The sequence below is a fragment of the Fusarium mangiferae genome (genome assembly GCF_900044065.1).
Source record: "Fusarium mangiferae strain MRC7560 genome assembly, contig: FMAN_scaffold011, whole genome shotgun sequence".
Lineage (NCBI taxonomy): Eukaryota > Fungi > Ascomycota > Sordariomycetes > Hypocreales > Nectriaceae > Fusarium > Fusarium mangiferae.
In genome coordinates, this window is record NW_024573931.1 from 516,601 (window position 1) to 543,678 (window position 27,078).

At 50.0% G+C, this 27,078-nt stretch overlaps 12 protein-coding genes across 12 annotated transcripts; 8 read left to right on the forward strand and 4 right to left on the reverse strand.

Moving 5' to 3' along the window:
* Positions 1 to 319: 319 nt before the first annotated feature.
* FMAN_09979 (putative UV-endonuclease UVE-1) lies at positions 320 to 2,198 on the reverse strand (the record flags this gene model as incomplete). Its single annotated transcript, XM_041820602.1, has 2 exons — positions 320 to 1,612; positions 1,656 to 2,198. The coding sequence occupies 2 exons, from the start codon at positions 2,196 to 2,198 to the stop codon at positions 320 to 322; spliced, it is 1,836 nt and encodes a 611-aa protein (XP_041686465.1).
* An 813-nt stretch (positions 2,199 to 3,011) lies between these two features.
* Positions 3,012 to 3,744, reverse strand: FMAN_09980 (uncharacterized protein; the record flags this gene model as incomplete). Its single annotated transcript, XM_041820603.1, has 3 exons — positions 3,012 to 3,402; positions 3,508 to 3,690; positions 3,734 to 3,744. 3 exons carry the CDS (start codon positions 3,742 to 3,744, stop codon positions 3,012 to 3,014), a joined length of 585 nt encoding a protein of 194 aa, XP_041686466.1.
* Positions 3,745 to 5,252: 1,508 nt separating this feature from the next.
* FMAN_09981 (putative ENA5-Plasma membrane P-type ATPase involved in Na+ and Li+ efflux) lies at positions 5,253 to 8,653 on the forward strand (the record flags this gene model as incomplete). The annotated part of the gene is made up of 4 exons (XM_041820604.1): positions 5,253 to 5,498; positions 5,587 to 6,469; positions 6,513 to 7,954; positions 8,018 to 8,653. The coding sequence occupies 4 exons, from the start codon at positions 5,253 to 5,255 to the stop codon at positions 8,651 to 8,653; spliced, it is 3,207 nt and encodes a 1,068-aa protein (XP_041686467.1).
* A 606-nt stretch (positions 8,654 to 9,259) lies between these two features.
* FMAN_09982 (uncharacterized protein) lies at positions 9,260 to 9,789 on the forward strand (the record flags this gene model as incomplete). The annotated part of the gene is made up of 2 exons (XM_041820605.1): positions 9,260 to 9,476; positions 9,530 to 9,789. 2 exons carry the CDS (start codon positions 9,260 to 9,262, stop codon positions 9,787 to 9,789), a joined length of 477 nt encoding a protein of 158 aa, XP_041686468.1.
* An 865-nt stretch (positions 9,790 to 10,654) lies between these two features.
* On the forward strand, positions 10,655 to 11,474 carry FMAN_09983 (uncharacterized protein; the record flags this gene model as incomplete). Its single annotated transcript, XM_041820606.1, has 2 exons — positions 10,655 to 10,721; positions 10,765 to 11,474. 2 exons carry the CDS (start codon positions 10,655 to 10,657, stop codon positions 11,472 to 11,474), a joined length of 777 nt encoding a protein of 258 aa, XP_041686469.1.
* A 243-nt stretch (positions 11,475 to 11,717) lies between these two features.
* Positions 11,718 to 12,118, reverse strand: FMAN_09984 (Long chronological lifespan protein 2; the record flags this gene model as incomplete). Its single annotated transcript, XM_041820607.1, has 2 exons — positions 11,718 to 11,911; positions 11,953 to 12,118. 2 exons carry the CDS (start codon positions 12,116 to 12,118, stop codon positions 11,718 to 11,720), a joined length of 360 nt encoding a protein of 119 aa, XP_041686470.1.
* Positions 12,119 to 12,292: 174 nt separating this feature from the next.
* On the forward strand, positions 12,293 to 13,126 carry FMAN_09985 (uncharacterized protein; the record flags this gene model as incomplete). Its single annotated transcript, XM_041820608.1, has 2 exons — positions 12,293 to 12,485; positions 12,528 to 13,126. The coding sequence occupies 2 exons, from the start codon at positions 12,293 to 12,295 to the stop codon at positions 13,124 to 13,126; spliced, it is 792 nt and encodes a 263-aa protein (XP_041686471.1).
* A 418-nt stretch (positions 13,127 to 13,544) lies between these two features.
* FMAN_09986 (uncharacterized protein) lies at positions 13,545 to 15,637 on the forward strand (the record flags this gene model as incomplete). Its single annotated transcript, XM_041820609.1, has 4 exons — positions 13,545 to 13,749; positions 13,796 to 14,194; positions 14,240 to 15,292; positions 15,333 to 15,637. 4 exons carry the CDS (start codon positions 13,545 to 13,547, stop codon positions 15,635 to 15,637), a joined length of 1,962 nt encoding a protein of 653 aa, XP_041686472.1.
* A 405-nt stretch (positions 15,638 to 16,042) lies between these two features.
* On the forward strand, positions 16,043 to 20,128 carry FMAN_09987 (uncharacterized protein; the record flags this gene model as incomplete). Its single annotated transcript, XM_041820610.1, has 6 exons — positions 16,043 to 16,751; positions 16,793 to 18,045; positions 18,092 to 18,245; positions 18,287 to 18,823; positions 18,865 to 19,106; positions 19,169 to 20,128. The coding sequence occupies 6 exons, from the start codon at positions 16,043 to 16,045 to the stop codon at positions 20,126 to 20,128; spliced, it is 3,855 nt and encodes a 1,284-aa protein (XP_041686473.1).
* A 466-nt stretch (positions 20,129 to 20,594) lies between these two features.
* On the forward strand, positions 20,595 to 21,602 carry FMAN_09988 (uncharacterized protein; the record flags this gene model as incomplete). The annotated part of the gene is made up of 1 exon (XM_041820611.1): positions 20,595 to 21,602. The coding sequence occupies one exon, from the start codon at positions 20,595 to 20,597 to the stop codon at positions 21,600 to 21,602; it is 1,008 nt and encodes a 335-aa protein (XP_041686474.1).
* A 637-nt stretch (positions 21,603 to 22,239) lies between these two features.
* Positions 22,240 to 24,265, reverse strand: FMAN_09989 (uncharacterized protein; the record flags this gene model as incomplete). The annotated part of the gene is made up of 8 exons (XM_041820613.1): positions 22,240 to 22,542; positions 22,600 to 22,747; positions 22,798 to 22,913; positions 22,974 to 23,076; positions 23,148 to 23,479; positions 23,537 to 23,596; positions 23,650 to 24,142; positions 24,207 to 24,265. The coding sequence occupies 8 exons, from the start codon at positions 24,263 to 24,265 to the stop codon at positions 22,240 to 22,242; spliced, it is 1,614 nt and encodes a 537-aa protein (XP_041686475.1).
* A 1,041-nt stretch (positions 24,266 to 25,306) lies between these two features.
* On the forward strand, positions 25,307 to 26,728 carry FMAN_09990 (uncharacterized protein; the record flags this gene model as incomplete). The annotated part of the gene is made up of 4 exons (XM_041820614.1): positions 25,307 to 25,477; positions 25,534 to 26,008; positions 26,061 to 26,553; positions 26,605 to 26,728. 4 exons carry the CDS (start codon positions 25,307 to 25,309, stop codon positions 26,726 to 26,728), a joined length of 1,263 nt encoding a protein of 420 aa, XP_041686476.1.
* Positions 26,729 to 27,078: the final 350 nt, after the last annotated feature.

A 27,078-nucleotide genomic window follows, 5' to 3' on the forward strand; every position in this document is an offset into this window, starting at 1 on the left:
GCAGGCACCTACTTATACCACGACCAGCATTGCGATCACGAAGATCAACAATTTTAATGGCGTCGGAGAATGTAGCATCTGGCAGAGACTTGAACCAGTGCAAAAAGCTTTCGCTTGTACCGTCAAAATTTGTAGAACCCATTGTTGTTGTTGAAGAAAAGTTGAGGCTTCCAGGTTGACTTGGGAAGGAATGAAAACTTTTCAGACCTCCTACCCTGTATATTTGACACCTCGATCAATACCTCAATCAACACCACTCAATTGACATTCATGCAGTTTATTAATTGTACACTATGTAATGCAATTGACATTAGACATATCATTCTTCATCTCCATCCTGCTTCATCACAGGTGTCCCATCTTTGCCCTCCTTTGCCTTCTTAATCTCGCGCTTCTTCGGTCGCAGCCATTCTTCCATACCTTCGGGCCAATACACTCTTGCTTGAGGACCTCCCATGCCAAAATCTTCAGCGCTAACAATCTTTTCAGGAACTTCAATGTCATCCTCCGCTTCTCCGTTGACGCCATTTGCTTTCTTGCCCTTCTTTGCCTTCTTTTTGACGGCTTTTCGTGATTCATCTGGTCGTTCATATGGTACAATGTTGTTAAAAGTGTCCCAACCTGGCAGTTTAAAAGTTCGCATCAGTTCAAAAACAGCTTGCTCTTTATCCTTGGCTTCTATCATTAGATCCATGTCGGGGGCACATGGTGGGAGAGTCTTGACTCTGGCGGAATGCTTGCGACGATCTCTTGGTGTGACTGCACTGGATGTCTGCTCGCTGTAGTGCATTTTCTGGGTAATTCCCTTCTTGGTCCAGGTAGCTTTGATGCGATCGTAGAGACCTATAATGTCTTGAGATCCTTCTCTTATCGATGGGTCGAAGATGATGTTGTGATGGTGGTAGTCGAGCACGAGAGGAATGTTGAGTTCTTCGCAGACAGGTAACAGATCGTGAACACTCCATGCGACATCGTCATTCTCCAACACCAGTCGTCGCTTGACACTGTCTGAGAGTTTGGCGTAGTTCTCTTTGAATCGGTCAACGGTTGCTTGCTTGTCGCCGTAGACGCCACCCATGTGCAGGATCATGACAGCGTCGCGGTCAAGCTGTTTGGGAAGTTTGAGTAGAGTAAGCATCTCGTCGTGGTACTCTAGATCACGTATGGCAGCGGCAACAACTTCTTTGCGCGGAGAACCAATCTGTGTGAATTGTCCAGGATGTGTTGTTACACGATGATTCAGCTCTCCAGCAACTCTGCCAGCTTCCGCCAGCACCTCTGACGCAAAGGGCGCTAGCTTGTAACCATGTTCTGGATGACTTGCAAATGGAAACATCTCGCTACTCAGTCTCATGAATTTGATGCCGTACTTGACATTCCATCGTATCATTTTGACGATATCTCTTGCATTCGCTAAACCCAAATCTTGTACGTATTTGAGTCCTCGTTCGTGGTCTGCGGGTTTGTTCTTATCTGGTCGATTCTTGGTAGGGTGCTCTGGTTCATCAGGGTTTGCTAAGGGGTGTCGGTGTTCAATAATAGAGGCCATGCGACAGGTCCTCGAGGAAAAGACAGCAGGAGTCGCATTGCGCAGGTATGTATTTAGGCAAGCCTGGAGAGTCAGTCATGTCTGCAAGTCACAATGCCAAACTCACATATCCTAACCTTCCTTTCCATGGTAGAGGAAGAGTTTCACTGTTGACAGGGGGAGGCCTGTTGGCACCTCGGTCCAAGCCATCGTCTTCACCTTTGGCATCAGCGACGTCGCCAGCAGCAAGTTTGGCGTCGTACTCATCCAGTGGTACAGAGTTGGCAACCTTTGGCTTTCCATCCAAGTTTCCCCTGGTAACAACAGTATCCTGGTTCGGCGCACACATTTTCGGTCGGATATCAGGTTCGTCGGCGGCTTCCTTCTTGACATGAAGATCTGAGGACTCAACAGCAAGACGCTGTCTTCTGACGGCAGTCTGCAGCTTTTGTTCCATCTCGCTCAGCTCGCGCATGGCTTCTTCGACACCTTCGCCTGTATCCCAGACAGCCTTTGTTTTCTTTGGGCTGGCAGCTTTCATTGGATCTGTGTTTGACTTTGGCCGTTCGGCAGCATCCTTTATTCTTCGACTGCTTCTCCTGGGGGCATCAGGCATCTCAGGCATAGGAGGTGGCGGATGAGCTCCAGTTCTCTTCCGTTTCGAGGTCATGGTTGTAGTCGTGCTATAAGCTCTAGGAGCCGAAAGTCGCAGGGAAAGTCTTCCAGCAGATGTCAAGAAACGAAGTGACATATGTCAAGTGGTATAAACGAGGAAGAATTGAGGGTCATGGGGCAATAGCAGATATAAGCGACAGCCAAGTACCTGATAAATTCGGCAACGAACATTCTCCAACATTTAAAGTAATGGTAGTCGGAGGAAGTGGCCCGAGAAGCCAATGACGCAGGGTGCGTCATGCATGGTCTGGGAACGATGTTGCCTCCGGTAGGGCTAGGTCATTATTTCCGGAGCAAACTGTCGCTGGTAACACGATGGGCACAAAGCCCCCTGCATCACCTGTTGAATTGCTGGCTGGTGAAGTGTCAGGTCTCTAAACGATCAACGACCAAAATTCTCGATCCAGGCATTGTTGATGGCGATGAAGTCATCTAGACTTGGGTGGGCGGGAAGATCGCCGATCCGTCTGGTGGCGGTGCGTATTTGGCAACTTTGCTCCGCTGTGACGCTCAAACCACCCAACAACGGAAGACTGCATAAAACCGTAGGAGTTACTCCGAAGAAATGAGCTAGGCCAATGAATGTGGTCGGAGGGTCCCGGGAAAGTATTAGGTGTTCCACGAACAACTGAAACATTTAGATGGGGAATCGAGATGCTGAAAGTGATTGTGGCTGAAGCTGGACTAATTAGGAACTATCCCTTGCTGGCTGCTTGTAAGCATCATCAAGCTGTTGACGTTGAGACATGGCTAGGCATCGAAACCATGCATTTAAACTAGAGATTAGTGATCAATTAAGTGGCGGTGATCACCAAAACGGTGTCACGCTCAAGGCTGTTTCGCGACGTGGTATCCCTTTGTAATACGGCACCCTGCATACAGGACAATCATATCGTTCGATCAAGAACCAAGAGGAAAGACATTTTGAATGAAAAGAATGGCCGCATGTATTTATCGTCATGATGTCGTCTTCAGCTTCATCGGTTTGTACACTTGGACCGGCCGTCGTTTGTACACTTGTGCCTGATTTATCGGTCGTCTGTACACTTGGGCTTGATTTATCGGTCGTCTGCACACTGGGACCCGGTTTGTCATTCGTCTCGTGAGATGTCACCGTTGAAACCTTTTCGAGAATCGGACGTGGGTCGGCGTTGACGGTATGTGCTGGTTCTGGAACAAGAGGACCTATGCAGATTGGACTAAGAATGTCAGCAAGATCCAGGAGCGGCCCGTACAAGCTCCGGCCGGAGCATGAAAGCGGAGACTGAGCTTCCGATACCTTGGCCGGAAGTGGATGCACTCACCATTCACCGAACCCGGAGAGTGGAGTCTGAGCTTCAATGTCGGCGGTGGGATCGGGATTCGCTTGTGGAATGACCGTTGAGGTTGTAACGGTGCTGAGTTTCCGACGCGCATTGTCCAGTTGACTAGGTTGGGGATTGAAAACCTTCTCCGACGCTCTCCGCACGCTCATCCTGAAGCATGCTCTTCTCCCGTTAGCAGTGGCCAATTTGACAGCGGAAGACGTACAGAGGGCCCATGATGATGATGAAGAGAAAAAGCACGAGCAGAATGATCCCGACTGGCTCCATTTCAGCGATAACGAAAATGCGGTGTTTTGTGAGGGTTCAGTAGTCAAATAGACAAGCGCGAGAATTGCCTGATAATGGTCGCGACATGTGACTTTAGTTATAGCAATCGAGACTGATTAACGTGCTTGCAGTGGCGGCTACAAGCCCAAGACCGGTTCTAGAACATCTGAATGATTGTTTGGTGCCGGGACGGAACATCGCAACGGCATGGCTGCACCAGCGGTTCTGGCCATTGATTGATGAGTATTTCGAGCCCGTGACAATGATTCAGCTTTAGAGCAGATGACGAGATGTTTATTGTCTTGGCGGAGCTTGGCAAATGCTGCGAAGTTGATGTTGGCATCAGAAGGCTGAGGCTGCAAGGCCGCTAAGGTATCTTGGCTTTATCAGTGGGCGGGCGAGTCGACTTTAGCGAACTTGGAGGGCAGCCCGGGCAGGGCAGGGTACCATCGGTAGGAGCTGTAGTCTTCTACCGCAAGAGGAATAGAACAGACGAATAAGAGGTGAGCATCTCTTTCTCTTCTCCTACGTAAGTGTTATCAATACGAATAATAAGTACATTTTAATCCCGGTTCTTAAACGTCCAAGACTACGTAATTGCCGAATCTTATCTCACATATCGCGGAGACGGGAATCTGGGGATATTTTAGACCCTTGAACGTAGGAGTTGAAGACCGGCTCCCCGATAAAGAGACCCGCTTTTCCGATACCCTCGTTTCTCTGAGAATCTGATCTAAAAATGGCTTCAAGCTTAACAAGTACCGAGATAATAAACACGAAACGTCTGTACGACTCTCTGAGCACTTGTGCGTCTCAAAAATACCAGGAATAGCTGTTTTCAGCGTGGAATTATGTCATTGCCATGTACTCTATCGAAAGAACCAGGTTGGAGGACCCGGCAACGCCAAGAAGCAAGGACCTCCACTAACGACTTTAAGCTCTTGAGATAAACTTGGCGCATCACTCGTTGTCTATCCAATGATTCCCAGCGCAGATACAGATCCTGCTTGAATAAAGTTGCTTAAGATTTAAAATGCTAAACGAGAGTTGATTTTAAACTCTGTAGGCCTCAAAGTACTCAGACTAGACATTGATCGCTCAAGCCACGAACAGTGACAATATCTTCAACAGAACCTCCAAACCGCCTCAACAATGCGGCTTAGGACACCTCCGACGCATCGTCTTGGCATATTACTCTGAATGCCAATCATCTCCACATATAAAAATTCTCCTCCAAATAGAACTGTTTAACCTGAGCGCTCTTGGCGCAACCTTTGTTTCGCATGCATCTCCTGTGATGGTCACTCTTGGCACATCCACCATGATCCATCTCACGGTCCATCGGTGTCCTACTTGGAAGGTCTCTTGATGTCTCCCCTGTGAAGGTACAGCTTAAAAAGGCTTCTCCCTCTTCTTCTTCTGCACTTTTCAACTTATTGCTCTCTTCAATTGTCACAATGGGTCAGAACGAAGAAGAGAAGCCTCACATCTCTGGCCAAGCCAACTCTCCCATGTCGGCACCTGCTCATGCTCTTGCCTTTGAGCAGGTCGCCCAGGAGCTGAATGGTAATCTCGATGATGGCCTCACTGAATCCGAGGCCAAGCAGCGTCTCGAGACTTATGGTCGAAACGAATTCGGTGAACAAGAAGGTGTTCAACCTCTCAAGATCTTTATCGGGCAGATCGCCAATGCCTTGACTCTAGTAAGTTACCTCACACAGGCTTCCTCAAGTATACTTGAAGAAGCTCAGAGACAACGGTAGAGTCGCTCATTTGCCCTTTGGGGGACAGGTTCTCATCCTTGCCATGGCTGCCTCTTTCGGAATCCAGTCTTGGATTGAAGGTGGTGTAGTAGCCGCCGTCATTGTCCTCAACATTGTCGTTGGTTTCCTCCAAGAGTTTCAAGCCGCCAAGACTATGGACTCCCTGCGTTCCCTCAGCTCTCCTACCGCCCACGCTGTCCGCAACGGTAACAACCAAGTTGTCGTGACTGCTGAGATTGTCCCTGGTGACATGGTTGAACTCAAGACGGGAGACACCATCCCTGCGGATATCCGTCTCGTAGAGGCTGTCAACTTTGAAACCAACGAAGCACTCCTCACTGGCGAGTCTCTGCCTGTGCGCAAAGAGATCAACAAGACCTTTCCAGATGATACTGGCCCTGGCGACCGACTCAACGTTGCCTACAGCTCGTCTACTGTGACAAAGGGACGAGCTCGCGGCATTGTGTTCGCCACTGGTACATACACCGAGATTGGTCAGATTGCTGTTGCTCTTCGTGGCAAGTCTTCCAAGCGCCGACAGCCAAAGAGAGATGCCGAGGGCAACACCAACTTTGGCCGCTGGATGCAAGCTTGGACCTTGACCGGTTCTGATGCCGTTGGACGCTTCCTCGGTGTCAATGTCGGTACTCCTCTTCAGCGCAAGCTCTCCAAGCTGGCACTTATTCTTCTCGGAACGGCCATTGTGTGTGCTATTATTGTTCTGGCAGCCAATGATTTCAGGTCGCAGAGGGAAGTCATCATTTATGCCGTGGCAACTGGTCTCTCTATGATCCCAGCTTCTCTGATTGTTGTTCTCACCATCACCATGGCTGCTGGTACCAAGCGTATGGTCCAGAGAAATGTCATTGTCCGTAACCTCAAGAGTTTGGAAGCCCTGGGTGCTGTGACCAGTAAGTACCACTCCATGTCATACAGACATAGCTAACCTTTTAGACATTTGCTCTGACAAGACCGGAACCCTTACCCAAGGAACCATGATCGTCAAGAAGGCTTGGATCCCTGGACGCGGCACATACTCTGTTGGCGCTTCCAATGAGCCATTCAACCCTACCCTCGGAGATATCACCCTTACTGAGGACCAACCCAAGAACATAGACTTCCAGAATGAAAAGTCCAAAGGTACATCAATCGACCCCGCTTCCCAGCCTGTTCAAGACCCCAGTCTTGTCGAGTACCTCAATGTTGCTTCACTTGCCAACCTTGCCACTGTCCACGAGATTGAGGGCGAGTGGCATGCTCGTGGAGATCCAACAGAGATTGCTATGCAAGTATTTGCTTCTCGATTCAACTGGAACCGCATGCGATTGTCGTCTGGCGATAATCCCCGCTGGCATGAAGTTGCCGAATTCCCTTTCGATTCAGACGTCAAGAAGATGTCGGTCATTTTCCACGACAGCGAATCTCAGAAGCAATGGGTCTTTACCAAGGGTGCTGTTGAACGTGTCTTGACTTCTTGCCCCGTTTATGCCGCTGGTAACGAAATTCTCGAGTTCACAGATGAAATCAAGGAAGATGTTTTGAGAAACATGGAGTCTCTGGCTCGCCTTGGTCTTCGTGTTCTTGCTCTCGCCAGCCGAACAGATATTCCCCATGTTGAAGACAACGAGGCTGAACTTGACCGTGGGCTCTTCGAAAAGGACCTTGTCTTCCGTGGCCTCATCGGCCTGTATGATCCTCCTCGCCCCGAATCTGCCCCATCCGTCCGAAAATGCCACGAAGCCGGTGTCAGTGTTCACATGCTTACTGGTGACCACCCCGAAACAGCTCGTGCTATCGCTCTTGAGGTTGGTATTCTCCCTGCCAAGATGTCTGAGATCCCCAAGGATGTTTCCAAGGTAATGGTCATGGCTGCTTCAGAGTTTGACAAGCTGTCCGATGATGAGATTGATCAGCTTCCCCTTTTGCCTCTTGTCGTCGCTCGTTGTGCCCCCCAGACCAAGGTCCGTATGATTGAAGCTCTTCATCGACGCAAGGCTTTCGTCGCCATGACCGGTGATGGTGTCAATGACTCGCCCAGTTTGAAGCGATCAGACGTGGGTATTGCTATGGGACAGGCTGGATCTGATGTTGCCAAGGAAGCGTCCGACATTGTCTTGACTGATGACAATTTTGCTTCTATTCTGAATGCTGTTGAAGAAGGTCGAAGAATGTTTGACAATATTCAGAAATTTATTCTGCACGTTTTGGCTGAGAACATTGCCCAAGCTTGTACACTCCTGATCGGTCTTGCTTTCAAGGATAAGGACAATCTGTCGGTTTTCCCTCTTGCACCAGTTGAGATTCTCTGGATCATCATGATCACATCTGGTATGCCTGATATGGGCCTCGGCTTTGAGATTGCTGCCCCAGATATTATGCAGCGTCCCCCTCAAAACGTATGTGTCCCTTCTCTCCGTCTTCGCTTCTGACGAGCGCCACTAACATGTCTGTTTGTGTAGCTGAAACAAGGTGTCTTTACCCCCGAACTGATGCTCGACATGGTCGTCTACGGTCTCTGGATGTCAGCCCTTTGCCTCGCCTCATTCGTCCTCGTCCTGTACGGCTTCGGCAATGGTGCTGCTGACATTGGAGAGAACTGCAACAACACGTACAGCGAAGACTGCAAGGTCATTTTCCGTGCTCGTTCAACAACATTTGCATGCCTGACCTGGTTCGCCCTGTTCCTGGCCTGGGAGATGATCAATATGAGAAGGTCTTTCTTCCGAATGCAACCCAAGAGCAAGAAGTATTTCACCCAGTGGATGTATGACGTCTGGAGGAACCCCTTCCTGTTCTGGGCCATTATTGCCGGCTTTGTTACCATGTTCCCTATAATCTATATTCCTGGACTCAACACTGTCGTCTTTAAGCATGCTCCTATCTCTTGGGAATGGGGTATTGTTTTTGTCGAGGCTGTGCTCTTCTTCCTCGGCATTGAATCTTGGAAATGGGCTAAGCGTATCTATTTCCGTCGCCAGGCTCGTAAGTCTACGGGCGGTGTTTCTGATCTGGAGACTCGTGTCTTTGGCAAGTATTACAGCATGGGCGGAAGCCGTGATGAAGAGAGTGGCCACAATGAGAAGAGCTCCGATTAGCTGGATGATAGGTGTTGATCTAGAGATGGTCGGTAAGTATGTTGTCAATTAGGTAGTTCTCTGCAAGCGTGTAATCGTTAGTTAGTTAAATTGATACCTAGTTCGCAAACCCGTCATGATCCAGTGATGATAGGAATAAGACTTGATGAAGTAACCCCTACGAGATCACGAGCTACCAGTGGTGGGTAAAGCAATTGCCCAAACTTAGGCCTGTCTGGGTCACTCAAAAGTGTTTGGGAGTACGAGGGAGAACACCTCAATCAATGAGAGACGCTCACAAACCAAATATTGATTGCTTATGATCTTGCCAGTGCCAGCAGCTGCCACTGCTCAATATCTTCCACTCTGATTCACGGCACTTTCTTCACGATGCTTCTTCGCCCTAGAAGCATCCTCTCTTCTTCCTCTCACTCCTTTCACTTTATCCTCATTTAATCTTTGTACAGTACTACAAATACATTATCTCTTGCCACTTTAACACCTGCACCTCACTCATTATACTTGTCTACCATCTGGTTCATCGGTATGTTCACTTACCGCTCCAATTTTGCCGACACTCACGTTAATAGAAGTACGCGGTCATTTATTCCCGTCGAGTCGAGCAAGATGAGCTACTCGTCCGAACATAGCGCAAAGGCATCAGACGGGTTGGAAATGCTCTCCACGGATGAGTTTCTTCGCCGACTTGGCCCAGAAGGACGCCGCTCTTTTGTCACTACTGCCCAAAAGAACATCACCACGGCCCAGAATAACATCGCTGCTTATCAAGAATACGCATCCAGATACCCCATCGAGACAGCTTACGACAATATTCAGCTGAGAGGTAGGAAATCATGGCAGAAGAAGCTTAAATACCCATTTGCTAACAGCATCCAGGCAACGCCAAGACAGAGGGAACTTTCACCACCAGATCTTCACAGGACATGGACAATGCTGTTGAAATTGCGCGTCTGCTGGAGCGTCTTGAGGCTTTGGAGGCCTTCCAGCGTGCCATGGAGGAGAAGATGACCGAGTCGGAGGATATGCAGCTGGAGGAGCGTATTGAGGCTTTGGAGGCCAGCCTGCGGGCTCTGAGCGAGAAGGTCGCCGAGCGGGAGGGGAATTCAGGCAGAGAAACAGCAGTAACGCACAGATAAGTGAGAACAACTCACACGAGTAGTTGGCGTGCTTTGGACTGCATTATCTGAACCTGCTGGCAAATGCATGCCGCTGATTTATGCTGGCATGCGCGGTTTACAAGATCTAGACCAAGCAAGATCAACATCGTTTCATCTCATCGTAGAGATGGCCAATCAACCAAGTTTGAGTGGTTTTTCGAATGACGAACGAGGTTGCATCGCATCCAACCATTCCCCTCTAACCACTCGGCTGTGTGACGACCCTTTCATCGTGAAAATGACGTAGAGGCCGGCAATTATATACGATCAACAAGATCAGATAATCTGGAATTCTCGTATATACAGTATCAACTCAAGTTTACTATATACAACTGTGATAACAATATGACTGTGATAATAAGTTTAATCGCAGAACCCGTTTCATGCATTCACGTGCGTAATCTCACGATATTCCAGATGTTTCTTGCATCAAAGAGGGTGTACTAGAAAGCGGACGACAAGGGTATTCCCAGTCACAACCGTTATGTACGACCAAAAAACCCGACTGAAGAGGTTAGAATAACGGGATCAACAGCGACGCCCTTATTATCTTGACAAAAGTCATCGTCCGTTTAGCATCACACGCCGTTAATCAAGGCTTGGTACGTACCCAGCCCCTCCAAATCCTGGGGTCTCAGGCCACTGCGTCATTGGATGTTATAGGGCCCCCCGCCTCTTTTTACTGATGATCTGCTCACGAGCACAGGGTTTCATCTTTCAACCTGATCTCGCGACTGCATCACAGGCAAACACCACGTTCAGACCGCACAATATCTCAGATACAACGCCTTGGGCTTGGGCTCTGGCTTTAACCCTTTCAACTCAAGCTTCCGACTATACCAAAATGGCTTCTGCTGTTGATTCTCCCCCGGCGCACTCGCCTCCTGCCCATCCTCCTCAACGACCTCGAGGTGAGTTGTCTGACACTATCTGTGACCTCTCTAACAGTTCCAGGCATCCTCAAGAACTCGTATCAGAAATCTCCTCCCACCTCGCCGAACCACGATCAACCTGCCAGCGATAAGGAGCTTACCATCGCCAACACTCAGATCAACGCTGGTCACCGACGTTCTTCCTCTGGAGCCCGCCCTTCTGGATCCCGCCGACAATCAGGTGCCAACAGTTCCATCGGAGACGTTCTCGAACCCTCGCAGCGACTCAAGTGGGACGAGGCAAACCTCTACCTCACGGAGCAGGAGCGCTCCTCTACCATGAAGATCACAGAACCAAAGACTCCCTATGCCAAACACTACGACCCCGCCGAAGACCCGTCGGACGAAGACGAGGATCCTCTGGCGGACGCTGGTGCTCGTCTTAAGAATTCACGTCCAAGCCGTGAAGATGACATTCCGGGCCTTTCGCTGGGCGAACCGGAAGAGGAGATCCCGGAAGCGGGCGCGCCGTCACCCCGCAGCGAAAAGAGCGTTCACGTCGACGACGAGAGCAGCATCGGGCACAACGCGGAGGAGGAGCTGGCGGGCATGTCTCCCGAGGAGCGTGAGAAGCACAGAAAGTTTGAACAGCTCCGGAAGAGACACTACGAAATGAAAAATGTGGCCCAGCTCCTGGGCCACCCCGAGACGCTCGCGGATGAGGATGAGGATGACGAGGGTGAGGTGCCGCCTGTGCCACAGGTACCGCGCGTACCCAACGGCACTGCGTAGGGTGCTGGGGAGACATGATGAGGGTTGTGAACTGGCTAGGGCATTAGGATGGAGTTTTGAGGATATCATTATCGGGCGTTGGCAGAGGAGGAGTGTGTTATCTGATTACTCGCTCGTTTTCAAGATTCTGATGGAGACCAAGGGCACATAGTCTGATCGGTAGAGGCATGTTTCATTTCCTAATATTTACGGTTATCACTCGTTTTGTCGTTTTGTCGTCGTGGTGTTATGCTTGTCGATGTTTCACAGTAGTCCCTTTCTTGCCAATTCAATCTTTCGAGCTGTTTCACCAGGCCGAAATCCACCACGAGAGACGCAGAGACGTTGTCCCTCAGCTAATTCGAACTTTTCTTGTTGAGCATCCCAGGCGCAGGGACAGTGGTGAGGAAAGTGGACGCAAGCGAGAGTGTCGGGGCAGAGGTATTTGTCGCAGACAGCTGTACATGTTAGCAAAGTCAGAAATTGTAGGTGCACTTACAGTTCTCGTAATTCTGCTTGTAGTGGTTCGCATCGCTTGGGTTGTTTTGCTGTTGCGCTTGATGATGTTCGTGGCCTCCTTGCTGGTTAAACATTTGATCAAAGAAGCCCCCGAATTGGGCATTGGCCAGTGTCAAGAGAGACAGAACAGCAAAAAGGTACCGCATTTTGTTCATGATTCTACAGAGCAGTGTTGATGTTGCAGCTGAGTTTAGGGAAGCTGTCCACAAGCTTATCGATAAGCGATGACTAAGCGCAAAAACTCCATCAATTGAGGATCAAGCGTTGCTAACCTCACTCAGCCCATATCGTCACAAACCGCCGGCATGAGGTTCCTCACGATGCAGCGGCCAATATTGGCTGCTGTGGCCAGTCTAGCGAGGCCGGCTTTCACACCTGTCGCTCCTCTGGGTGTCCAATTGGCCAACTCGCTCGTCCAAGGTCATCGATTTGCGTCGGTCAAGTCGCAGGGAGCATACAAGAAGAAGCCCAAGAGGGGTATTCCAAAGAAGCTCGGTGCGAAGCGTACAGGAGGTAGGTTCCGCTCTGAATGAGCCGGACTGGGCTGACCTTTAGATCAATTCGTCATTCCTGGAAACATCCTCTACAAACAGCGCGGTACGCATTGGTGGCCTGGAGAGAACTGCATCATGGGTCGAGACCACACCATTCACGCAATGGCGACCGGATATGTCAAATACTACCGCGATCCCTCGCCACATCCCGACCGCAAATACATCGGCGTAGTCTTTGACAAGAACGACACACTACCATATCCAGCTCACGCCCAACGCAAGCGAAAACTAAACATGACCGCCTTCCCCATCAAAGAAGTCGCCGCGCAGCCCGAGATCTCACCGTCCGGAATCCCCTTCCAGGTCAACCGTGTCGAAGCGGGCGAACCAGACAGATTGCTCAAGCTGCGAAAGGACTACAGTTATCGAGAAGACAACTGGGCTATTGGAAAGCTGGCCAAGACGACGGGCCTCAAGACCAAGCGATTCAGGACGCGAAAGCAGTGGTTCAGGCATAGACGATGGAGGAGAGAGAGGGAACTGGAGGGACAGAGAAAGGCGGAGCAGAAGAGGGCCGAGAGCGGCGGGGAGATCAAGGCTGTCAAGGTGCTTAGCCAGAAGCAAGCCAAGAAGGCGAAAAAGGCATCAAAGAAGAAATAGTGGTTAGATGCGATGGAAAGGCTGTAGAATAGGTGGACAATTGTATGTATAGCTGTACATTATGAGACATGTCGAAATCAGAAGCTGCAGTTGAGTGAATTGAAGATGGCTCATTTGTAATGCTCAACCGGTGCATATGCAGTGTTAGTGATGTATTCGCTGGCGGAGGTCGTATTGGGGAACATTGGGGGTATCTCTCACCTTAATTCTGCAGCGAGGTACATCCTGCCCCTAACCGCGCTATAACCTCATTCGCGTCGGCGCGTCCAATTCACTTTCATCATCAGCTCACTCACCTCATCAATTCATCTCATCTGTGCAACCCGACTTGGGCTTCTTATTCGTTCCTTAATTTTTTTTCAGTCCGTTTCTCACTCGCCATGAGATTTTCAACCTGCAACCAGTCCTTGATCCTATAATGTCCGGCAATGCAGACCCTACAATCGTAAAGAGCACAGGCTTTAAACCGTGGAATTCAGTCAAAGCCAACCTCAACGTCCCAGAACCCTCACGTATCGTCAGTGACATTGTCGGAAGCGCAGCAGTCAAAGCTTCGGCGGCTGGGATCCTATCGAGCAATCCCCGAATTCAAGCAGCTCAGTCTGAATGGGAACGTAGACAGGGTATGTCTTTTCTACCTCAAGACGTCGTTCACTCTGACATGACCAGCACAATACTTCTCACAGTCACCTGCATCGTCTCAAGGGATGTCTCGAAAGAGAAACACACCCCCAGACTTTTCACATTCGGACTTTTCATCCGGTCTCCCCAAAAGGATTCCCGCTGATTACGCCCGTGTTCGCGAAGCTCGTCGCTTTACGGAAGCCGAGGTCGCGAGACAGTTGGCAGATATCAACGGTGCAGCTATCAAGAAGAGCGCCATGCATCATTCATCCCAATCTGCGGTGGTTGCTCTCACCGGCGCCGAGTTGCTCAAAAAGTACACTGGCCAAGGGACACCATCGCCAACACCTGGACCAGCAATTTCACCGGATATTCCTGCACCTGAACCTCGATTGGAGGCAATTATCATGGCTGAACCCGGCCGAGCCTACACTGTATATCCAAGTAGGTAGTCCAAATCACTGCATCGAGCTGCTCTAACATACTCAGTCCCCGAAGGTGGTTCTACCTCTGCTCGTGGGGCACTCATTCCGGCAAACTACAAACTCCACGACGACCCTGTACTTCCATACATATGTCCTGTGCGCGATTGCCGCCGCGTGTTTGGCAAACTCAATGGTCTTGGTGGACATTTCGGTGCTGGCCATTGCTCAACGACATTCAATGACAACGGAGATGGCACATTGACCAAGGTCGGTAACTATCAGAAGGATGGTCCTGGAGGTACACCTGGAATCGTTGTTTCCAGAAACCCACTTCCTCCTGACGCACCACCTCCAGTCGACCCAGGGTTGTCGGTATTCGCCTCGTTTCAGCAAAACCGAGTGTCTCGGGCTGCCGAACAGGAGAGAAAGACGACACGCTCACAGGATTCTCCATACCGGCCAGCTATGCAAGAATCGGAGGTCAAGCAATATCTCCATCAACACCTCAGTCCAGCCCAAAAGTCTCATCAACGAGAGGACATCAATTTCATGCTGACGTTGCCTCGCATACGTGAGCTGCCTGAGGGCTGGAAGCATACCCACCGGGGAAGCAATCTGGACATGACTCATTATTCCTGTGCAGTGGCATACCTCGTAGGCACATGTGTGGTTGGCAGCGAGCAGTGCACAGCTAATACCACCCGACCATCCGCAAGACTATCGCAACCCTGCGTACGCCTCCCGATCGGCATGTCTGCGACAGCGAAGCAGGCATTCTCTGCTCTAGAATCTTGCGTGGGGTGCAGATACTGGTGTCATCTGCAGCGACGTTCAAACGGCTGTGACTGGTGTCCTGAGCCAAAACTTGGACGAGGGTCTGCTTCATGTCGATCCTCGTCTTCCGAGGAACTGAATCCTCCGATGGATCTCGACGATTCCGGAGGTGTCGACATCATGACCGAAGTCCAGCCAAAGCGGGAAAAAAGACGGTCGTCTGGGAATGACGCTGCCATGAGAGACCAAACAGTCGCCATGGGCAGACCTGAGACGGGCGTTGAATTGGAAATGGAGGATTGGGAGGTTGCTCCAGGGAGGATAAAGGATGAATCTTCAGACAGTGAGTCTCCCTTGTCTGTGAGGCCCAGCTAACATATCAGACGTCGCCTATTCCAACTCGTACCTCACCAGTGGCCAACCCGTCACCGTTTCAGAGGACGTCAGCTTCAACGTTATAGTCCTCAAACCCGGCAGCGCTAACCATTGGGCTGTTGAAGACGACAAATTGCGAACATGCTCCGTCGCCTCAGGAAAGATTCGGGTCACCATGAACGAAAAGACGTTCAATCTTGGCCCCAACGGCATGTTTGTTGTTAGACCCGGCCAGACGTGCAAGATCGAGAATCGACTCTACATAGATTCTGTGGTGCACTGCACTACTATTGGGGATTTTTCACTGCAGTAAAGGCGCTTGCTCGGATACACATTTTGATCGGAGTTGAGGGCGCATTCGGCATCGCATATTGGCATGCTATCTATTGATGGTGTTTTAAAAGCATTGGTGGGCACTGGGATGGGTTGAAACGGGTTAGCAGGCAGTCATGGGGACGGTTCAGGTGGTGCAGTCATTTGACTAATCTTGTCTCAGACACCCATGTTATGGGATCTACGGAGTCAGCCTACAGAGATAATATTAGCACATCAGCAATTGATATGGGAATCGGATATTATTTTGAAATGGACTTTTGTCACGAGCGGGCCAAGCCAGGCTGATGTTTTGTGCGGATGACTCGGAGTGAGTGGTAGTGATATGTATATCGTTGATACTTTGGACAAACCCATCTGATTCATGACTTTCGTCAACGTTCTCATGTCTCAAGCCTCTCGTCCAAAACTCCCCAGGCAAAGACGCCGGGAAATTTACAGGACTCACACTGTTGATATGGATGCAGGGGACTCACCTGAGCCGGAGCTCAGCAATGACAAGGACTCGGTTCATGTTAACCCAGGAAGTCCCCCAGATCAACTTCCGCCACTGAATGATTACACGACAAAGAGAGAACCTGAAGGAAAGATTAGCGAAGAATCGACGGAAACGGAGGTGTCAAAGGCCAGATTTATTATTGATCCAGAAGGAGAATTCACTCACGACCAAACAACTGTCGACATTGTGACTGTTCCATGCCCTGGAGCAGATGCCCTTCGTACATGGAGTCGCGATGGTCTTATGAGTCGATACTACGGAGCATTGTCTATGCGCGATGCCGAAGGTGCAGGATCTGATGCTGACCGACCAGCTCCGTCATGGGTTCGCCAAGGACTTCGTCGTGAGGCGGATCGAGCTCGGATTCTGTTGTATGAGCATCCATCGACGACCGAGGATACAAGGCTGAGCACCCTGGCTGATGCATTGCTGGAGGAGTTGGAAAATTTGAGAAAACTAGAGAAGCAGACAAGACCAGTTGTGTTTGTGGGCCATAGTGTTGGCGGTATTATTGTCAAGATGGCGTTGACAAAGGCAAGCAGAGATCCGTCGTTCGAGAATGTCTACAGGCAATGTTATGGAGCTGCATTCTTTGGTACGTGATCCATCTCTGATTGACCCATGCTGACAGAATAGGCACTCCTCATCAAGGATCGAGTTACTTTGCCATGCCGAGTCTTGCAGCTGGTATTCAGAACCTGCTTCAACTGTCAGCTCCTATGCCGACATCAATAACCGACGATCTTCGCGTGGGAAACACTCTGCTCCTCCAACTCGACGACGACTTCAAATCGATAGCCCACGACTTTCGCATCTGGACGCTGTATGAGACCATCGACTCTCGCCTTTCAGGCAGCTCGGGAGATGTATACTTTACTGCGCCACTAACCTCAATCAAGTCTGCTATACTCGGCATGCGGCAAGAGACCATTCTCCCACTTCAGAGTGATCATGCAAATATTGCTTCTTTCGGGCGGCATAATGTGCACACGATGCGTCTGTTTCTGAAGCAGTTGTCGGCTCTCATCGGACGCGCAGACGAGTACTCTCGTGAGGACGGAAATTGGTCTCTGAATCTTGAACAGAAGGTCAATGTAGAGATTCACGGATTCTTTGAAGATCCTCCAGGTCCATTGGATGTGGCGACGATTAGAGCTTGGTCTACACGCCTACCGCTTCGAGACTTTTTGAGAAAGGGACCAGAGGAGTGTCTGGCTGAAAGGCTGAATGAGGTCGAGACAGTTGATGAAGGGAGGTTCTTGAGGAATCGAGGGAAAACAACGATGCTGCCGACTGAGAAACTTGCTGACGAAGCACACAACAATCCCCTTGGGATCTCGCAAGGATCTGTCGAGTCTCCCCCTGCATCCCCTATCATACGGCCTGTTGATGCAGAAAAGACAAGATCAGAGTCAGCACCTACAGGAGTAAGATCCCCTGCCACACCTTTATCACCCGCGGCTATTTCACCACCCACGCACTACTCAACACCAATGCGACGTCCATCGCCGCTTATTCGTGCCAATTTTGAGCAGGATTTGGCTGTAGATCGTCTATCACCTCCTCCTCGAGGAAGAATGGGGCGATCTCTGAGTAGGTCTGTCAGCATGGGAACTCAAGCCTCACAATACGAGTACAAAGATTTTCCTCCATTCTCACAGCGAAGTCGAAGCACAATCGAGGGCTTCAGTGATGATGACGATATTGATGCATCTCCGAAGCTTCCAGAAGCTATCGTTGCTATCCGAAAGGCCGCGAAAAATGGTGAGAGAAGAGCCAGTGAGACGGTAATCGTGGATGAAGTGCCTGTTGCGTTTTCGAAACCTCAGATTGAAACTCGCAAGTTTATGTGGGTTCATCTGCCATACAACAATCCTAGCTGGGTGACGGTAAGAATCCCAAAGACAGTTCATTGATGATGCCTGACCTGGGTAGAAAATGTTCGAGACTCTGCAGACAGCAAACAATCGCAACTATGCCCCCCTGTTTAACAATGACTTCTGGGCGACAAGGCATTCTCGAGGGCGACACTCTCAACACTATGCGTATTTTGCGAAACCAGGCTGTTACTTTTCAGCTCCTCGGCACAGTAAGTTGAGTCCTACCATGAAATCCAAGCTAACTGTGTAGTGTCACCTCGAGGTCGATCTTCGAAGCAGTCATCGATATCGCCCAAACCAGAGGGTGGAATCTATACTTGTCTCTTCCTCCCATATCTTCATTTTGACTCGTACAAACGACTCATTCGCCGACGAGAACTCATCCTTCAGCGTCTCGGCCATGGACGAGCCAGACCTGTTCCCGAAACTGTGGCAAAGTCTGATTCTCTTGAATCGCAGGTGATCTGGGAGTTTGTGGGCCACGATCCACCGGTCAACTGTCGTCGAACACTTGATCAATACGGATATCCATCGTTGAGGGACACTCGGTCGCGAGATGATGATCAGATGCTGTATAAACTGACAAAGGAACGGACATTTGCTCCCGGTTTGGGCCCAGGACTTCATGGACAAATGTCGAACAGCAGTTCCGGAAGCAGCGGAAGTGGTAGTCGACGATCCAAGACAAGTAGCCAGGATGGGGAAGACGAGGAGGGTTGCGAGGACTCTATACTCAACGGGAATGTTCTCATGGTGGATCAGCTGTGGCTTTGGGCCATAGACTCTCGTAAGTCATATGTCTCTGTACGGAGCTTAGCTGACCTTTAGATACCCTACTCTCCTTCTTCCCGAAGCGAGAGGGTGATGCTATTGAAGGGCCTCTGTATCAGCAGGCAGACCTTCGAGACAGCATCTTTAACGAAGTCAACGTCGATCTCACCCGGCAATGCGAAAATGCTCTGGACCTGGCAGCATTAGCAGTCCTCCATGCTGTTACTGTCCTCCTCGACAGATCCTCCCATCCAGACCTAGAAGTGTTTCGAATCTTTGAAGAAGCCATCAGCGTTCTGGTATGTCACTGCATGTGATTAATCACGCTGCCATCTCATTCATAAACCTGGCTAACCTTTAGACCGAAAAACTCACCTCCTCGCTCAAAACATTTCGCGCCGAGGGATTCCGTGACAAAGCGTCAGCCTACGAGCCAGTTGAGAACAAAGCTCGTTCCATCAGAGCGCGCCATAAAGCCGAGGGCCGTCGAGCAGAAGAGGATAACCGGGACAATACATCTGCCCTCCTTGAGCTTCGAGATATCGAAGATGAACTTTTGATTCTGGTTCATCTGTTTGAACGTCAGTCTAAAGTCGTCAGCTCTATGCTCTCCACTTATACTCGCCCGGAACTTCGTGACCGCACCGCAAACGGAAGACTGTTCCTGAGTGAAGCAATCAAAAAGGTCTCGGAGTATACGCACCAAGCTCAAGAGATGATTCAGAGAGTCCGGAGCACGAGAAATGACTACGACAAACTTCTTCAGATGGTCCAGCGACAGGCGCAGGTTGACGAGGTACGGCTGAGTAGGCTTCATGCCGACCTTGCAAGTGCACAAAGTCGTAGTGTCATGATCTTTACCACATTCACAGTCATCTTCCTCCCGTTGACCTTCTTTACTGGTCTCTTTGGTATGAACACTCAAGAATGGGGTGGTGAGAATAATCTGTCGCTCAAGACCATCGGGACAATCTCGTTGCCTGCAAGTTTTGCCCTAGTGGTCTTTTCTCTCGTGGCAGCTTTTAGCACAAATGCCCGACTTCTGATCAAATGGCTTGTCCATGTGTACCGACACATGATGTCCTGGGTGTGGAGAACACTGTGTAAGCCTGCTGTTGCAAAGGTGACTGATATGCTGCCACAACGAAATGAGCGGCAGAGGGAGGAGAGAGACTCGAGAAGTGGGAAGAGAGTTTTGAGAGAGGAGATGAGTGACTTTTGGGAAAGACATAGATTAGAGAGGGACAGAGGATACACTGTTCCAGAGAAGAATAAGAGGACGGTAGTGAGTGGTAAGAGTAGTTGGAGGAAGATGAAGTAGTACCCTGTTGCAGTACTGAATGCAGCTTTCGCTCGTTTCTCCTATAGAATCTGGAACTGTTTTCTAATTAGTTGCTGAATATGCTCGTTAGAAAGGCTGGGATGTTAACATCCATAGATCCGACAGGGATGCCCCAGTCTCACTAGAGCTGCACATCATCCGGGAGCTAATCAGCCGTCAAGACAGGGTAACTCACAGATCCTGGTCAGCGCATCATTGCCTCATGATTGACGAATAGTCAATGTTGATTCATTCAAAGAAAAAGCAAAGCGACCACCCACCCGGACTTTCCCGCGAATTCTGTTTCAGATGAGATTTGAGTATGGGGATGATGAGCTGGCAGCCTGTAGAAGGGTATATAATGCCGCAGTTGTCAGTTGAGCTGGAGAGGTTCTCAGTCTCCCTGACTTTTGCCTGTTAAAGATCAGTTTGAAGAATACTTCTTTCCACTTACATCCGTGTCAACATGACCGACTCCCCTCGCTATGCAATGGGCACAAAGTCCTCTCAACGACGAACCAGTCCCATTCGTAAGGGACAACCAGAACGTCCCAGTACTCCAACTCGTCGACCAACGACGCCTACACTCGGTCGCCGTCCCACAACTCCAACTCTGGGCCGCCGGGGCTCCAATGCTTCTCTTCGTCATCAGGGTTCGAATGCAACTCTCAACCGTCCTGTCACTCCCACAGCAACGGAGATACCGGATGGCGACCCTGTGAAGCTCGGCTGGGTGACCACTCCAAGAACTGGCCCAGCGCCAGGAAGCCCAGAAACTCCAGCACGCATCTTACCTGCTATCCCCGAGAGTCCTCTTGTCATGCCTTCGCCTCGTTCCCGGCAAGTCTCTCGTGCTGGGATCACGCCTCGCTCTCGACAGGTTTCGACCACCGATCCGGCTCCTCGTTCACGTCAGGTCTCGCAGACTCTACCGGCTCCAGAAGTTGATGTTACTCCCGAGGTCGCCAGAGCGCCCGGGCTTGAAGTTGCTCCGGTCGTTGTCAATGCTCCTCTTGTCAGAACGACGCCGAGTGTAGGTCGTGTACCCAAAGTTCGATCGACTCCCAAGGTCGCACTTGTTCCAAATGTTCGATCTTTGGTAGGCAGCGCTATCATCCCGTCAACTTCAAGACCTCCTCGAATTGCAAGGACCCCGGCGGTGGCATCTCCTCCCGTTGTCGCCTCTGCGCCTTTCATCGTGACGATTTCTGCGGCCCGGGTTGTTCCTGGCGTTGCTCCTGGACCCTTAGCTGCTCCCATTCCACTGTCGGCACCTCTGCCAGTTATTGCACTGGTGCCTATCATCGCTAGGGCTCTGGCCACTGCTCTCGTGCCACGTGTTTCTGGTACCCCCAAGGTTGCTCGATTGCCTTTGACTCAAGAAGCTCCCAGGTCGACGCTAGCTTCAAGGTCAGGAAGAGCTCCGAAGGCTTTACCGCCGCCTCCCACTAGACTCCTCCTTGGTCAGGCATAAAATGGATTTTGACAAACTGGAGTTCTGCAGGGCATGCCAGTTGATCGGTTCGGAAAGCTGCTGTGTTAACTGGCTTCTCTTGTGAAGGTCACCTAGATTCTGCTTGTGGTTGTTTCAGGAGTAGCCTCATGCAGTACCTGAAAAATATATAGATCAAACAACAGGAATCGCACTGTAGGCTGAGTGTGAGTATTTGAAATTGGCTTTTGAAGATGGAAAGATAGAATTCTCCTCGGAGTGGCCTATTCTAGGAATGTGTACCGTTGTAGCTTTGGCAGGTGGTCGGCACCCCGGTCTTTCATTCCTTTGATGGTTTGGTGAGCACGTACAATCTGCCATTTCCTAGCCAAGGTTCAATATAAGACCATGGGGTCGATGAGAGGCGCCATCGGTGATGTTCTAAGGGTAAAGATTGATTTATCAATTATTGCACCAGTACGTCTCATCACCAGGGCACATCCATGAATGTACACATTTTTCAATCTTGCTCCTGTATTGACAATCTAGAATACTACTGAATAAAACACATGGTCAGACAGGCCCAGGTATGCATACCGAGATCTGCTTCCATACGACCAATGTTGTTGCAAAACCTACCTAGACATGTGATCTAGTGACAAAGAAAGGTAGCCGGTGCTCAGATGTTCCAGCAGTACTCAATGTCCACAGAGCTCTGCTGAACCCCACCGCAATACAGCGAGAATTCCATCTCTGACCCGTCCCATATCAGGTCGATCTGCAGCGGCGCCTTGAGGTCGGCATCCGTGTCAGGCTTCCATCTGAGCTGACAGACATTTCGATAGCCTTGGCCTCCATTCTTCCGCGGGTCTGTGCGGCAGACGCGAATACCAAAAACGTCTCCGCCGGTGTGATACTCTGCCGAAAGAGCTTCGGCGGGTATGTTTCGTAGATTCGGTTGGGTAGCGTCAAGAGATTCGTTCTGTTTGGAGGATTATTAGCAATGCATTAATAGTATGAGCCGGGAGGAAAGACCAACTTCTTTGACGAGCCAGATGATTGAGTTCCCGTGGCTGGCGCGAACTCCCCAGCCAGCTCTGACGATCCTGGAGGTTACTAAGGCCGGTTGCTGAAACGCCTGCTCTTGGAGAACCTTGGTAACGGCTCCCATGGACACTGCATTCCAACTTCATGGCACCGTCAGCTATCAGAGTGTAAGGGGGGTTGGAAGAGTTACCCCTCTCTCTTTGGATAGTCGAGGATGGTCGTGGTGGGAGAAACTCTGGCCACAGTCTCTGCGACTTTCTGTCGCAGGTAGGCATTCTGCCCGAAACCTCCGGCCACAACGAGGTACTGGTGATGTTCGCGTTAGTTGGCGTTGCTTAATACGAGCGTTGGAGGCCTTTCACTCACCGACACGTCCTTTGAAAGATTGGCTGAAATCCCCAGCATCTCCTCCTCGATCAGTTGTGTAATCTTTCCCACAATGGGGTCAAAGATCGAAGCAAGATCATCACTAAATTTACTGTCAGCACGATGTCTAACTGCTGTAGCCCATAAGACGATACACGAGTCTCGATCACTTACTGGGTGAATGTAACGTCATCGCCTTGCCCAATGGGCATTCTTCTCTGGCGGCTCGCAGCCCACTTGAATGGCAGATAGATCTTCTGGGTAGGGAAGTTGTCTCCGAAGCGCCGTCTTATAAGAGTCTCCCATCTATCGGAGGTTATGTAGTAGAGATCTTTATCTGTCAGGGCTTTGAACGCCTGGGGAGAGATAATCGTCTCGACCTTCTCCTTTAGAAGTTTCATGAATCCATCATCTAGCAGGCAAGCTCCTGCAAAGATACATTGGCCAGTGCGGATTTCATCGACGCGGAAGGGGTGAATAGAGCGGATTTTATAGGCGGCAGTGTCCTTGATGAGGGATGAGCACCAAACAAGAAAGCTTGGGTAGGGTGACGGGAAACTTACGACGGTACCGCCGCCACAGTCGCAGACCATGACTGTCTCTCCGGGTTTGAGTTTGGAGATCTATTGGAGTGTTGAGCATAAGCAGATGACCGAGAGTTCAAAAAGTTTCTTACGTTTGTATCGAAGTAGTGTGCATTCGAAAAGAAAGCCAGAGCCGCAGCCTCTGGCTCAATAAGGAATTTAGGCGCCAGAACTACATTCTCGTTCAGAATCCCTGCTCGATTCAGGGCTTCTTCCATGGCTTGACGAGCATAGAGTGGCCAAAGCACAGGGACTGTGACGGATACCTGGATGTCAGGGTGGCGGATGTCCTTCTGAAGCTCCCCGAGAAAGACTTTCCAGATTTCGCCAAGGTAGCGTGCTGTTGCATTGATGGCCGTGACATTGATTGCCTCACGGGCTTTGGTTAATTCCTCAAACTTGCGTGAGTTCCTCACATCTGATGGTAGATCATCACGGTGGAGTAAGCTAAGCTTAAACCATTCGATAGTAGTTTTAGAAAGCTCGATCCGCGTAGGGGTTTTCTGTAACCATCCGCCGTCGGATCTCCAAGAGAATGACTTGGCTCCATTGTTCGTCAGTAGCGCATACGAAATTCCTGAGAAACTACAGAGTTGAGTGAGCAAAGTGAGTATCAAGAGATGTGTTGTAAAACACCCACGAAACTTACGTAGTCCCAAAATCTAGGGCAACAATGACACGAGTTCTGCTCCCAGACGAAGAGTCCATGTTTGCTCGGCTCTTTAATCAATGTGAACTGAAGTAGTAACCGAAGTAAGTTGAAGTATAGTCTGATGGAAATTGTGAGTGTCTGACAGACAGGAGATGAGGGAGCTTAAGTGACGCTGGTGTCATGAGTACCCCGGAACAGAAGCCTCGTAGGCAGTGCAGCCCATGTATGTACTATCCGATGCGTCACAACCTAGGCCTTGTGGCCTGTCGTACATGGTAGGTCAGTGAGGAAACGATAGGCAACGATATGACTAGTCACGCGGTTAAGGGGTCATTGCAAGACATCAATAGAACGAAATGTTGGTCAACACCAATAGTTTCCGTTGTGGCACGAGGCAGAGTGGGAAAGGGAGACTGTACTGGTCAGTGTATTCCAAAAGAGCCACTCATCAGTGAATTCTCAACGGAGACGTGCTTGGATATCCGCCTCGCAGCTGGAAGCTACATTAGCTCAGTTACATATCCCCAGCTACACATTCAAAACAAGACAAACAAGCCAATGAGAGACGGCATCTGCGATATTGCGAAGGGGAAAGGCCGTTATCTGGGAGGCACGGGCTGTGTGAATAGAGAGTTGTCGTTTCTTTGTCCAATATGCCACCAATAAAGAAACAAGCCCCATCACCCTCTTCTGGTACAATGACAAAAATAAAATTAAAGGTACTGGATTCATCGACAGGCTTGATGCTAGCTTCTCTAATGCAGATGGGGATAATCTCTGTTTGCCTCTCGTCCATGCAGCGGATGCCCACAGAGCTGAAACTATCCCAGCAGAGGCGTTGTTTGTCCAGCCACGCACAGCCGCTTGTCATACCTAAACTGACTCCTTTATCTGGCAGTCTGTGTTAATTGGACCTGTACTCCTATGGTCATGTGTTGCGGGGATGACAAAGGTGGTCCGGCTTTGGTAATAGACAAGGATGTGTACATAACGCGAAGGGCTGCTCGCACTTTGGAAATGGGTGGACTTGGAAACAATCCTCCTTTCCTTCAAATTTCTCACTCATCGGCGGTCGCCTCTTTCTTACTTCTCAGAACATGGCTGGCCCTCGAAGATCCAAGCGGCTGGAGTCTTGCAGTAAACCTGGCCAAGACAAAGACGCCAAGATCGCAAGAGTGTCAAAAGATCAGCAAGAGGCGGTTCCAGGACAGAACACAAAGATGGGAGAGAGCGCCGTGCAAGGACCTTCGGACTCAGGGGTCGACAGAGTGAGTAGCCACTTTACAGCCGTCCATATTTGTTTCTGAACTGAACGTTTTCGAAGACTTGGCCGAAAGATGCATCGCCGACAGATGCAGAGAGAGAACTTTGGGGCAAACCATTGTCAAAAGAAGAAATGCAGGTGAACTACCCTGCCATCGCTGAACAAAATAGGCTGAGGAACGATGGCCTTGAAGAATTCCGACGGGCTATTCAGCGTGATGCTGGTTTGGGCTACCTACAACACGCTCTTCACGATGAATGGGGTCCCTTCAATGGTCTCATTGTCGGGTTCACAGAGGAAGCTGGTTTCGGGGATCTTTCCTGGGATAGACTTGATGAGGCTGTTCAGCAAAGGTTCATCGGATATTCGCCCTGTGCCCAACAGCTCTTCGAGACACCTGTTGTGCGCCAGTTTATGTTCCAACGGTGGATCTGGGAGATCATTGATGAGTGCTTTTTCACTGGCAAGAGTCAGGATATTGAGTGGACATCGCCGTATTGGGAAGCTCAAGCTGCAATGGAACGCTTCTTGCGAGGTAAGGGAGATGAAAAAGAATCACGTATTCGTGAGACTGACCTTGGCCATAGAGAAAAACTTCCGTTACGACGAACAAGACCTGCGTTTCCAGTACCCCAACTGGCGATTCACCACAATCAATTTCTATTACTCCCTTGGGCTACGCGACAATGACAATCGGATAGGATATTTGATCAATGAAATCAGGATTGAGCCGAGATGCGTGACCAAGATCTTGAAGAAAGCGCTTGGCCAATACTTCCCTGAGAATCCTAGCCCCTTGTTGGAAAAGGATATCTCAACTCTTGTAAAGTTGATCGCCGAGTTCGAGTTAATCTTGGACAGTGGTCGCCATACTCCTCGGCTTGTCTTCCATGACCCCAATACCAACAAGGCATGTGGATTTCCATTTTCAGCCAGAGCCGAGGGATTAGGCACTAAAGTCGTGATGGAATCAGTTGGCCTCCATGACGAAGCCCTATGCAATGGTCTACCTGTCGAACTGGTTGTGTCGCCTATGCTGGTGCTTTATGGGCATAAAGATGGATGGGATTACCACGTTCCGTATGTCGTCGTTCCTCTGCGGGTGTGTGTTGGATATATTGACGGGTTCAGCCAGGACGAGATTGAGACGGAGGAGGATGTAAAGGGGGGCGGAGAAGAGGAGGTGGAGATCATCAAGGATAAAGAGGTCGGCAAGGGGGACGGGGATGAGAAGAAGATCGAGGACGAGGAGTAAGCACAGAGGAGGGGCCGCACTGGCAATCTGATTACGCGGGAATATTCGGCCTAGGCCTGTATTTTTCCAAGTAACTAATTGTATCTAGAAAGTTTTCTTAGATTATTGGCTTGTTATTTTTATTTCAATCGTATTTTTGATGAGAGCCAAAGTGTCGCGTAGCCTAGCGATGGTGGTCCCAGGAGAAAAAAGTGAAGCTCCAGATCTTCCATCTCGGCGTGAACTTGGTGTTGACGAGTGGGGCGACGGCTTTTCTCCACGTGACCTGGAGAAAATGTTCGCGGCCAAGCTTCACATTTAGCCCATCTCGATAGTGAACATCAGATGCAATTCGAGCCCGGCTTGTTCCC